At 39.2% G+C, this 13,552-nt stretch overlaps 1 protein-coding gene and 1 long non-coding RNA gene across 3 annotated transcripts in view; one reads left to right on the forward strand and one right to left on the reverse strand.

Moving 5' to 3' along the window:
• Window positions 1–13,552, reverse strand: part of SDK2 (sidekick cell adhesion molecule 2) — a 418,564-nt gene that overhangs the window by 73,120 nt on the left and 331,892 nt on the right. For both annotated transcript variants that reach the window (XM_060688791.2, XM_060688790.2), the window contains exons 6-8: window positions 11,259–11,370; window positions 10,609–10,799; window positions 7,888–7,971 (exon numbers count right to left, since the gene is read on the reverse strand). In XM_060688791.2, coding sequence (XP_060544774.2) covers window positions 7,888–7,971; window positions 10,609–10,799; window positions 11,259–11,370 — 387 coding nt within the window. The remainder of the gene's footprint in view (window positions 1–7,887; window positions 7,972–10,608; window positions 10,800–11,258; window positions 11,371–13,552) is intronic.
• LOC148115381 (uncharacterized) lies at window positions 384–8,087 on the forward strand. Its single transcript, XR_015732463.1, has 2 exons — window positions 384–1,095; window positions 6,795–8,087. It is a non-coding gene; the product is annotated as an uncharacterized LOC148115381 (long non-coding RNA).

Genomic DNA, 13,552 nt, shown 5'->3' on the forward strand with positions numbered 1-13,552 from the left:
AACCTTCTGCAAAAATTAGAGATTTGCTTCAAATCTGATTTAATAATCTCAAATGGGAAACAGGGTCTTGTGTAAATAATTCAACAATAAAATCAAAACATTCATTGTGCTTTATGAAGAGGTCTAATGCCATTGTCTGTGCTCAAACACAGAAAGGCCAGTGAAATAGTTGCTACTCCGTTTTAAAGATCACTTAAAGATTTGTTTCCAGAACTGTTTATGCACAAAGATCTTTCAAACTTGTCATCTAAGATGTAGCAAAGGAAAACTGAGGGCCTCTTGTGGAATTCTCCTCCCACTTAAAAACTCCTACAGTGATAATATTTTATATTTTTTTCAGCCATCTAAGAAAAGATGAAAATGGCATTTTATTCTGAAAGTTGACTTTTATTGTTGTTTTTTGCTTTATTGCTCTTATTCGTTGTGGTTCTTTCTTATTTTTATTATCTTTTTTTTTAAAGTATACCACCTTGTGCTGTCACCCAGCAACAAGAAATTGACAGTTGCACCCAAGTCAGGGAATCCACATTAAACCCTCTGGGTTTGAATCTACATTATCAGAGGGGAAAATGTATGCTCTGCCACTTGTAAACAGGAAAGGACCCCCCTCCCCAAAAATCTCAGTCATTTTTAAATCCAAGCTCTGGAAGAAGAAAAGTGATGTCCAGAGAAATGGGAGGACGAACAGCTGGTATCCTCAGGGATCATCTGATAATGTGATCCAGGAATAACTGAAATGGGAAAATCTGTTTCAGCCACAAATGCATCGGGAAGAGGGAAGGAAAAAAAATGAAACCAATGTTAAAACTGATCTCAGTTATGATCACAATTTACAAAATTTAAGATATCAAGGAAACCCAAGCAAGGGATTGTTTCCTGGATGGATTCTTCAACTCTAAGGCATAGGTAATATATTTAACCAGGAACAACTTATAATTAGACCATGGTTTGAACTGAATGTGTGTGCTAGACAGACAAAATAAATATTTATCTTGGATAACTGTTTTAGCTTAATTTTATTGTATTTATCTTAGCAACCATCCTATGTAAATAAATGTATTTGTTTACTGAGGGTTACCTCAAATTAAAAAGGATGTTGCGATGTTTTTCTGGATCGGACTCAATAAATCATTAGAGAATTAAGAGTTCAAATACAACTCTTTTTATTTACATAAAGGCATTCTATATTCACTGAATATTCACAGATAGAAGCTGGGAAACTGTGGAGGGTAGCTCCTTATATACACAGGGGGTGGAGTCATGAGAATGAGTAATGAGTCATGAATACATTAGAAATCAAAGAATGAATTAACCCTTGATGTTCTTATATACACTATTTACACATTAGAGAATAAGGCATTTACATCTAACAAATCCCCCTCTAAATGCCGATTATTTACACAACATCAATTACATTCAGATTCGGGACAATACAATACATGCAATTTGGAAGTTAAATATTTATGTTGTTTGGATGGTAAAGGCTTTGTTAAAATGTTAGCTATCTGTTCCGAAGTATCACAATGCACAGCTTTTATAAAACCGTCTTGAGATAATTGTCTTACATGTTTAAACTTTATATCTATATGTCTGGACCTTTGTCCAATAGCATCAGATCTGGAGATTTCAATGGCTGCTTTGTTATCCTCATTTATGATAAAAGGTAAAATAGGTTTCTTCCAAACCTCTGAAATTAAGTCATTAAACCACACAAGGTTATTTGCAGATTTGGATAAACAGACATATTCTGCTTCTGTAGTTGAAGTAGCTACCAGTTCTTGTTTGCCGGTATACCAATAAATTGGACAATCATTTAAAAAGAAAATATAACCTGATGTACTTTTTCTGCAAGATGTGTCTCCTGCCCAATCCGCATCTGCATAACATATGAGTCTTGGTTCCTTGTTGCCATTTGGTTCTAATATAAGGCAAAAATCTAAAGTACCTTTCAGGTACCTCAAAATCCTTTTGACAGCTTCCCAATGGTACATTGTTGGTTTACTGACATATCTGGACAGTAAATTAAGTGGTAAGGCTATATCTGGCCTAGTCCAATTAGATATATAAAGAAGTGAACCTATGATTGATCTATAAAATGTGTTATCCTTAAATTCAGGAGATGATTCATCAGTATTTCTGAGAAAGTCAGTTTGCATGGGGGTATCACATGTTTTAGCATTGTTCAAATTACATTTGTTTAGAAGTTCTACAATTTTATCCTTTTGAATAAGCTGGAACCCTTTTTTTGTTTTACTGATCTGTACACCAAGATACTTATTTACCTTACCTAAAGATTTTAGTGAAAAATGTTCATTCAGCTTGTTCACAAAAATTTCTCTTCTTCCTTTATGTTTTCCAATATATAAAATATCGTCTACATAAATCAATACAAACTCAATACAGTCATCATTCTTTTTGACAAAAAAACAATTATCAGCAGATGTGGTGTTAAAATCCATAGTCTTGAGCACCTTTACCAAACAATCATACCATCTTTTACCGGATTGTTTCAATCCATATAAGCTTTTGTTTAACAACCAAGTTTCATTTTTATTTGTGTATTGGCTGTGAGGGGCCCTTACATAGATTTCTTTATCTAACTCTGCGTGTAGGTACGCAGTCTGTATATCATATTGAAATACATCAAGGTTAAGTGCTGATGCTACCACCAAAGCTGTTTTGACACTCTCTGTCCTCACAGTAGGGGAATATGTGTCTGTATAATCCTCTGGATATTTTTGTGCGTAACCTTGGGCAACTAATCTAGCTTTGTACAGGTTATTGCCTCCTTCCAAATTTTTAATTTTATATATCCACCTGGTACCAATAATAGTTTTGTCCTTAGGTGCAGTTGTGGGAGTAAACACATTTAATCCTTTCAAACTTTCCATTTCCTTTTTCATGGCTAGTTCCCATTTCTCTTTTTCTTCGCGAGGAAGTTTCAGTACTTCTTCGTACGTATTAGGTGTTATTGGTTCACTATTTACATTCATTACGTAATCTTTATATTTATCTGGCATCTTGTTCCTATTGTTCCTAATTGATCTTTCTGGTTTACTATTGTTGTCATGCATATATCTTGCCTCCTTTTTTGTTAGTGTATCAGTTTTTATTTTGTACTGGCTATTTGTCCAGGTTTTGGTCTTGTTTTCATGTTTGTTGATATTTTGTTTATCTACAGTTCCTTCCTTATGATATTTTGTTTCTATGTGTTTATTTGGGAATATTTCATTTAAATGTAATTTAGACCAGTTGGCCTGTTCATGGAACACGGCTGTTCTGGAAACTATAAATTTATTATTGCCATCAATGAATCTATATCCTTTTGTACCAGTTTCATATCCCATGAATCTAAGTCTTCTGGATACATTTTCTCCCTTTCTTCTCAATTGTTTGGGTATGTGTACGTCTGCAGTGACTCCAAAAATATGCATATGTGCCAATTTTGGTTTTCTATTATACATCACTTCGTATGGTGTTTTATTTATAATACTGGACCAGGTCCTATTTTGTGTATAATTTGAATAGTGTAATGCCTCTGACCAAAATTGTTTACTTAAGCCAGCATCCTCTAATGTACATCTAATCATAGTTTGTAGTGTGGAATTTTTCCTTTCTGCAATTCCGTTCTGGAACGCAGAAAATGGACTGGAAGTGTAATGTAGCATTCCTCTATCCTTTAGCCATTGAGAGAATTCTTTAGACATGAATTCACATCCTCTATCTGTCATAATTTGCTTTATTCTAATATTATGTTGTGTCTCTATGCGTTTATAAAATTCCTTAAATTTTTGAAAAGTCTCATCTTTATGTTTCAATGTGTAAACAAAACCATAACGGCTATAATCATCCACTATTGTTAGAAAATAACGTTTTCTATATGTGATTGATGGAGTAAGTGGTCCTACTAGGTCCATGTGTACTAAGTCAAAAATTTTGTTAGTTGATCTGGCAGATTTTTTTGGTCTGGGGCTAGTTTTTAGTTTTGTAGACTTACATACTGAGCATTCCAAATAGTTTTCACAATTTTTTATTTTGACACCTTCTGCGTGTTCAGTCATTTTTTGTACTACAGGAAAGCTGGCATGGCCTAACTTCCTATGTAAGATGTGAGCACACTCATCATGGATTGGTTTACCTATCTTTGGTTTTTTTATGTTGGGTGCATCATTCTGATCATGTGATATTATACAATCATCATTGTCACTATTGCTAACATTTTCATCATCTATTTCTATACATTCTTCAACATTTGAATCAATATTATGTAGCCATTCTTCTTTTGTTATGAGGTAGGGCAAGCCCCCTTTAATTATCACAGTACCTATTTTACTTTTGTTTTTCTCTAGGATTGCTTCTCCCTTTGAGAAAGTTATATTAATATCAGAGTCCCTACTTAGTTTTATGGCACTCAATATGTTATGAGGTATTTCGGGTATTAACAATACCCCCTCTATTTTTCCTAAACCAGACAAAATTACATTCCCTCTGCCTAGTACTTGAACCTTTTCTTGATTGGCTACTTTTATTACAAACTTATCTTCTGTAAAAGAAGACAATATATCTTTATTGTTAGTGGTATGGTTTGTAGCTCCAGAATCGATGAGCCAATTATTATTTTCACTTTGTTGGGGTTTTGTATTGTCATGTTTATTTAGTCCATTCAGTGAACCAGATTTTTTATCTCTTGAGCTTTCTCTGCCCCCTCTATTTTCTCTATAATTTGGTGGACTCCTATATCTATGCCTTTCTATAGAAGGCTGTCTATGATTGTGTCTGTTCATGTATTCTGGTCTGTGCCTTTCTTTTGAAAATCTGGGGCAATCTCTTCTATTATGTTCTTTGGACCCACAATTATGGCATCTATATGTTTCATTATATTTTTCTTGGAAAGCTACTTTCCTAACAGGTCTATGTTCTGTATGATTGTTAGATTGATTTTTTCTCGAATTGTCTTCAGCTATCAATTTGTTGGATAGACTTTCTATGGATAAATATCCTAAGTTAATGGTATCAAGATGTGACATGAAATTGTCCCATGATGAGTCAAGTGAGTTAATAATAACACTTTTCATTGTTTGGTCTGAAATAACTTCTCCCCTTAAATGCAGTTCAGCCCTTATTTTGTTTAAACATATTAAATGCTCACTTATAGAAACCCCTGGTTTTACTCTAGATGAAAAGAATTCTTTGGACATTCTTGTTGTAGTGGCTACACTGTCGCTGTGGAACAAATTAAACATACATTGAATAATTTCTGAAACAGTCAGATTTGATTTGATGCTATAATACATTGCAGGAGATATACTGGCTATTATTAGAAAAAAGGCTCTATGGTGTAATCTATCTATTTTTAAAGTCCAAGGTCTTCTTGGAGGATTAGTGATAAAAAATAATAAGTTCTCTTTCATGAAAATAACCTGAAGCTGCTGATACCATTCTTGTAGATTAATACCATCAACCCTTAACTTTGGGAAGTCACTAGGCAAGTTTCCTATATTACTTTGGCCGTTACTTACAACCTGAGGCAGTTCGTGGTCTTGCAAATGCAGAAAATTGCAGAATGGTGTAGGGATGTCAGCAACGAGTCTGTGTGGTTCCCTCATGAGTTCGAATCTTCCCGGGTTGTTTTCTTGACTTCACGCATGCGCGTTGCTCATTCTTTCTTTGTCTCCGTCGTGGAAGGTTCTCTCCACTGCCGTTTGCTCGCTCGTCTCCTCTTCGGATGAGTCGGTTTCTGGCTCGGTCTTTGGGGTCCTGGTGACGACGGCTGTTCTTTTCTTTCTCTTGTGAGCGATGTCGCTTGCTTCTGTCCTTGGTGCAGGGCGGAATCGGCAAGGTTCTCTGGGCTCTGGTGTCGTCGCTCTCGAAGTTGGGGTGTAGGCGTGCAGGTCCCGAGGCATCGGTTTGTTCGCTTGCTTCTTCGGCGATTCCCTGGTGATTTTTAGTTTTGGCCCAAATACATTAAAGAGTGTTTTTATTGCTGATTCTATTTGTATCTCTGTTGGTGTTTCTTCAATTTCCGTGTCTGATTCTTCTGAGTTATAAAGTCTTTCCTTTTCGTTTTCAGCATCGAGAGGATCTTTTCGCACCAGAGATTTTGAATTTTGTCCTTTGATTGGTTCAGTTTCGCTCATCTTGGAAGTCTGTTGAGAACAAGATGGCTGCCATTCAAAATTTTGCGCGGGATCAGTGTTTCTCTCTTTCGTTGTAATTTTATTTGTAGGTAAATCGCTCACCGTTTTCGAGTCCTTATTTTCATTTGCGTGAATTTCTTTTCCTTTTGTCATTCCTTCGCTTTTTATGACGTTTTTGCTTTTTGCTTTGAGTCTTAGCAGTTTTAATATCTCAGACCCGAGAGGACTGCTTTTCAATTCCTTTTCTTTTTGTTCATCTATTATTTCTTGATCTTCTTCCATCTCTTTGCTGTATGCCCTGGTGTTGGGCCTATCTCTTTTAGACATGTTTAAGTTCTTATTGAGTCAATCAAACCATCCTCTGCTACCAGATTGTTGCGATGTTTTTCTGGATCGGACTCAATAAATCATTAGAGAATTAAGAGTTCAAATACAACTCTTTTTATTTACATAAAGGCATTCTATATTCACTGAATATTCACAGATAGAAGCTGGGAAACTGTGGAGGGTAGCTCCTTATATACACAGGGGGTGGAGTCATGAGAATGAGTAATGAGTCATGAATACATTAGAAATCAAAGAATGAATTAACCCTTGATGTTCTTATATACACTATTTACACATTAGAGAATAAGGCATTTACATCTAACAAAGGAGATACTTTTTATTCTTTCCTATTTTTAATGAAGTTGATTTTGAATTATAGAGGGTGTTTTTGATCCAACTCCCAAAAGAAGGGAGTTGATTTCCCCAGCATATGCCTCAAAGCTACAAGGATCAAGAAGGGGACCCTGTAGAATTTACTTCACTTTCATCATTTCTACTGGCAAGTAAAGCTGAAGGACATGGTGATTTTTTTTCCTTCTTACATGCTAGAGTTGAAGGGGAAGAATGCTTGACAAGAACATCCCCAAATGGACAAGTGATGGCAGCTGAAACTACCAAGCAGCTACGCCAAACAGAAGGGCCAAGCCAGGGAATATAAAAAGTAGGTAACTTTTTGAAGGAGAAAATTAGAGACCTACAATTATCTATGGAAGGACTGGGACAATATACTTAGATTTGTCAAATATACCAACAAACAGAAGCTCCCGTAAAACTTTTAGAATTTCAAACAACAACACAAAGCAAAACCTTGATGAGCTATTCAGAGAAAATGTTTGCTACAACTTAAAATCAGGCCTCTAGCTTGCAGTTTAAGATAACAGTTTCCTTTTCACAAGTCTTCAAATTCTCTGCTTTTTTTCACAGAACGCTTAGGGAGTGACATCTTTGGTGCTACTGCAAATAAGGCTGCTGTTAAACATAGGGTCCCTATCTTGGAGTAGAGCAATGTTTCTCAACTTTAGTAACTTTCAGATGTGTGGACTTCAACTCCCAGAAGTCACCATCCAGCTTGCTGGATGGGGAATTCTGAGTTTGAAGTCCAAATATTTTAAAGTCATCATGACTGAAAAACACTGGCTCATACATTAAGGCACATATCAATGTATCCTACTTAGTCTTTTCATGGTTTTAGCTGCAGCTCAATGGGAACAGAAATGTGCTCATACACATATTTTTAGCTACATGTGAATGGTGAATATCCGAACACTTTCTCCATTCATTTCGCTATGTAAAATCTCCCAAATGTAGATATAACAGAAATGGTCATTTATCAATGGAGTGGATGGCTAAGATTGTAAGGTTAACTATTCTGATGCGAAACTAAATTGATCCAAAGAATCCCTAATGAAATAGAGGAAATTACCTTTAGCTTGGCATGGAATCTGTACTACTTTCTCCATCTCAGCTGTAATGTGTCTTTCTGGTTCCTTGGTGAACTGGGGAGGTTCTGTAAAAGAAAAATCAGAATAGGACCAGCCAAATGTTCTTCATATTGAATTTTAAAAATGAAATGTCATGGTTATATTTGGAATTTTTCAGCTTCTATCTTTGTCATCTCTCACACCCCCCCCCCCCAAAAAAAATCCTCCCAAAACAAAACAAATGATCTGGAAGGGTTTCCTGCCTAAGATCTAATATCAACTTCTTATGGGCTAGATCAGGCCGGATGAGGCTCGCGGGGTGCTTAGATCTGGCCTGCGGGCCTGCCCTGGAAACAGTGAAGGACTGGCCTGCGGTGCCTCTGCCAGCGAAAACAAGAGCTCGGGAAGGCTGTGTGCAGCCCTCCTGGACTCTGTTTTTGGCTGCGATGGCCTCCTGCAAACCTCTGCCAGTAAAAGTGGTGCTCAGGGAGGCCACATGCAGCCTGCCCGGGCTCTATTTTTCGCTGCAATGGCCTTCTGGAGCCTTCTCCCAATGAAAACTGCCCAGGGAGGCTGCGCGCGGAGGGCTCCAGGAAGCCATCACAGCTGAAAACAGAGCCTCAATGAGCGACGTCGAGCTGGCCATGCCCCCCCCCCTGCCCTCCCTGAGGTCAAACATAACCCTGGTGCGGCCCTCAGTGAAATTGAGTTTGACACCCCTGGGGTAGATGGCTTCACACTACAACTCCACACAAGATGTTTCCATAACTTCGTACATTATTTCTGCTGAATGGGTTTTATTAAGTTTGTTGTTAAAGAACAAATATAACTTGACTTCCACTTAAATAAGACTCAGGCCATTTCCCCACTAGTGTTGTACACCATCTTCACGAGTCACTATTGAAGTGATAGAAAGCCTGCCCTCATTATTGTCTTTTTGGCATAACAATGATTGGATGACTCTAGAAGATATTATGGATACAGGCAGGTGACCCATTATTTGCTTTCCTCCAGTCTTTAAGGGGACACAAAAGTATATACTAGCATTATTTGCTCTATTTGCTGGTCATTATTCCGCCTTCATAATAGGACCAGCAAGTGGCCACCTGTTCCAATATTTTATTTCAGGACAAGTTAAGTGTCATGATCTGTGGAATTCCTATCAGGAAGAAATACTTCTACCAATCACTCTTCCTAGTGTGGACTGGGGAAGAGGCAACATTTGACCATGAGCCACATTTTGTTCTTTGGATTCTTATCTATCGACACATCCTCCTTCTCTAACTTATCTGATCCCTTCAGTAAGAGCATTTTTGATTAATATCTTTTCATTTCCACTTCTTTTCTTGTTTAAGTCTTCTGAGGTCCTTATATGGGCTCTCTGCCTATCTTTTTTTGGGGGGGTGGGTGGGGGTGTGTGTGGAACTGTTCTTATCTAGCCCGACTCTAATTTTTCTTGTAGATTATTTTGCTCCATTTTGTCAGCAGATTAGCAATCGGTGTAGTGGATCTGAGGGGAAAGAAGATGCTTGCTCTTCTGTCTTAAATCTCTTGAAGAATTTGCCATCAGATATGCTGATGAGAGGAGTACTGGCTAAAAGAAGGGAGTTCTCCTCCTGTGGTGCACATGCTTGACCTGCTAGCATGAGCTGGGGCAGATTGAGTTCACATTGGGGAAGGGGGATCTGCAAAGGAAAACTTCCTTGCTGTAAAGAAGTAAATGCTGTGAGGGAAGGAGGATATTAGGAAAATATTATATATAGTCAGAACTTTTATGCCACTTCATTGTAGGATTCTAGAACTTGGACATAATGTAAGTGATCTAGGAGAATAAAATATGACTTCATAGGTTGTGCATGAAGATAGTACTGGCTCAAGTTACAAGAAAGTTGTGGAGGTTGTCATTACACAATGCAGAAGAGGAAGGGCCGTGCCTATCTCAGCTAAAAGTAGCTAGTAGGAGTTGAGCAGATTTCAGCCCCTGCCACATCACCAGTTCAGTTACCACCAAGTGCCAAATATTGTGTGCAATGGACCGGGAGAAGATGGGAAATATGACTTCCACATTGGATGAGAAAAACCCAAAGGTAACTTATCCTTGGCTCTAAAATGGGGATAGGAAGACAACTGCATCATGTCAAGCTAAAGTTAGGAGGATGTATGGAGTTACACTCAGAGTAACTGGGTGGACATGATGCCAGTGAGTCTTTAGGCTCATATCTGCAAGGGTAGCAAAACTGATACATCCTGTCTTGATTTTCCACTATCCAAATGCAATGTCCTATATGTCAAACCACCATTTTAAATCATTTGAAATGCAAAGCTGACTTTGTATAAAAAAGAACACTGCTTAGGGGGGGCCGAAAGCCCTACTAAGCAGGTATATACAAAAATATGAAGGCTATTGCTTAACGCATTGTAAGCCGCCCTGAGTCTCCGGAGAAGGGCGGCATATAAATCGAATCAATCAATCAATCAATAAATAAAGTCTGGCATGTTATCAGACATAGGATAATAAAAACAGGATGGTTGCTTGACACTGAGTCTGAACAGGGGTATGACTTTAAGGAATGACTAATATCACATCATAGATGGAAAAGAAACACTCAGTGATTAGGGAAATGCTTTGACTGGCTGACGGCAACAGCTGAACCTGATGTAGTTGCCCAATTGGTGAGTAGTCCCTTTAGGCAAAGAAACTAAGCAAAGGTTCTTCTTCTTACCCAGCACAGAAAGATAAGCTCCTCGAACCACAGAGGGTACGCTGCTACTGCGCAACACAGCTTCACATTCATAGTAGCCGCTGTCGCTTAGGGAGGGATTAAGGATGGTCAACCGCCGGTTGTAGTCACTGATGCCACTGGATACTGGAATCCCGCCCTTCTTCCAGATGATGTGTAGCTTGATGAGTGGCCTGGTTAGCAGAGAAGCTTGTGAGAATGGACCCCTTTCAATGGGTTGGTAAGAAAGGTATTTCTCATTGGCACAATGAGAAATACCGACTTTCACCAATGGCCATAAAAGACTGTGGCCTGCCATCATGTCAAGTGTGGGCCGATAATAGCCTCATGGGGCCAACTGGGGCAAGGTGGGCCTCCATCCCCAAATTTACCTTGGGATGATTTGTTGCAGAATGACTCTTTGGTACAATATTGCTGGCAAGAACCTGTAGGGTTCTTTTTAGAGTTGAGCAATAAAAGGTGGTTGGGGGCTGAATTTGCAGTGGGCTGGGAGAACATTGAGCTCAGACATTCATGCCCTTGGGAAGCAGTTAATGGGCTTTTTTCATGCCATGGGACATGGAGTATACAGAAGCGCCCTCATTGGAATTTGGAGTCACAAGTCACAGAGCATAGGAGTCAGGCAGACTTACCTAGCATTGGCCACACACTCCAGAGTCACTTCAGAAGTACCAGAGATTACGCTAGTGTTGCGTGGTGGAATGATGATGGTTGGAGCAATGGGGTCAGCTGGACCGCCTACATCTGTGAAAAAAATGTTAACAGTGTACCAGTTAGTAGTTCATTTGTTACACATAAATTTGTTACACATATATGCTTATATATGATAAATGCTCACTATGTATACTTCTTAATTCACATTTTGGAACTGATTTTCATTGTATAGAAAAGCTTTACCACTCCTCCTGAACATTTCCATCTCACATAGCTAGTCTTCCTATAAGATTTCCAGATTTAGCACCATGCCGCACCGTTCTTGTATATTCCTAACGTTCTTCTTTCCATGACTGTGTGACATATAGCACCATCAACTAGTCCTCCTACAAACTTTGACTCTGTCTGTCCAAAATATTTTTGCAGCCATCTTGCAGGAGTGTCTGATGCATCCAAGATTTACCCGTGAAAAGTCCAAGTGTATATATATCTGTGCCATGATTAGGTGAGAGCTCAGAAAATAGATACTATTATTGGTTGCAAATCTATTCTAACTGAACTTCTTCCAACTTCCCACAACTTGATTTACACAGGTTGTAGCTAGCCATAGCACTAGACTTATATACTGCCCCATAATGCTTTACGGCCCTCTCTAAGTGGTTTACAAATGTCAGCATATTGCCCCCAACAATCTGGGTCCTCATTTTACCGACCTCGGCAGGATGGAAGGCTGAGTCAACCTTGAGCCTGGTGAGAATTGAACTGCAATACTGCATTCTAACCACTGCGCCACCATGGCTCTTGCTACAACATATTGGGAGGATATCAAGTGGGAATGCATTTAGAAAGATCATTTGGAAAGATTGATTTGGAGTATGTAAGAAATGACAGCTGAAATCTCACAGGAGAGAAGGGAAGTAATGTCCCACCGAGCTTTTTGCTTAAGGCTGGTTGAAGCAGGATGTGGTTTGACTGTGCAAACAGAAATCACTGCAGATTAAACTGCACTGCTTAAGAAGTTTATCTTGTTCTACCTGATTACTATTTATTTCTCTCTTTTGGCCCAACCTTCTTTCTTAGATGATACATACCTGGTCCGACTGTTCACCTACCAGGCCACTGTAGCAATGTACACTTAGTAGAGACAAGAAACACCAGTTGCAGACCCTGTATCTCATTTAACCCAATTATCTCTAATTCTTCTCTTTTCTTCTCCTGTTTTGCTCCCCTGGGCTGACTTTTCCTTCCTGATAGTGAGCAGAGACCCTATTTCCCTTCTTAAAACTCCCATTCAGAAGAATAAAACAGCAAAGAAGCAGAAATCGTGCAGCAGAAGGTGGTATGACTTCTCGCGTTTCAAGTGCCGCTGAAGGGTGCTGACTGTTCTGCATGCAGCTTTTGAGTCACATCAAACACCTGAAAGGTGTGAGTGACAGTGGCACTTCCAGGAGAGGGAGGGAGAAGGCATCAGACTTTGTTGGAGACTGGTTTGCCCATTCGCTTAGTGATGGAGCACACGCAAGCTCTCCCATCAAAGTCAGCAAGATGAAGGTGTCTTACAGGGCAGGACTTTAGCTTCCACCATGCAGCTTGGAGAGCTGAAATCTTTGAAAACAATATTAAGATTCCATACCTACCTTCCCCATAACCTTCTGCTAAATCCTGCCACCTGCTGTGATCTGTAGCTGGGCATCGGCAATTGGCATTGGAAGGGAAAGGAGGGGAAGAGAGAAAGCAGCAGCAAGAGAAGCTGCAACAGGGTAAGTGCATAAAATAAAATAATTGCTGTGGTAACTCCCCCCTGCTCCTCCCGTTCTTGACTACCATTGCAAGTTGCTGATATAGCTGAATCCATAAAGGCATGCACTATGGTGTTTATTGCACTCTGAGGTACAGCTCTTCAAATTAATGGGGCAAAGAGGGGGAAAGGGATATAAAGCCAAATCCGGGAGACATAAAACAGCTGTGAAATAAACATCATCCAGAGGGAAAGAGGATTCACATGTCCTGGGAGAATTCCCTTTAGAGACCTTACAGAGGCTATAGCCATGCAGATTCCCAGGCTCAGTTCTGCAGCCAAGCACTCTGCTACCAAGAAAGCCGATACAGGGGTAGGAATGGGGGCCTAAGCTGGTGATGTAATGAAAGCCTCCTAGCTCTCGGCCCAAAGTGTCTAAATAAATTCAGAGCCCGTAGAAATGTTTAGTCAGCACCAGCTGCTTTGCCAGAGATTTACTGCAAATTAAATCTGGGCCCGAGCCAGCAGAAGCAT

Source organism: Pantherophis guttatus, chromosome 2, assembly GCF_059756535.1.
Source record: "Pantherophis guttatus breed Tessera chromosome 2, ASM5975653v1, whole genome shotgun sequence".
Lineage (NCBI taxonomy): Eukaryota > Metazoa > Chordata > Lepidosauria > Squamata > Colubridae > Pantherophis > Pantherophis guttatus.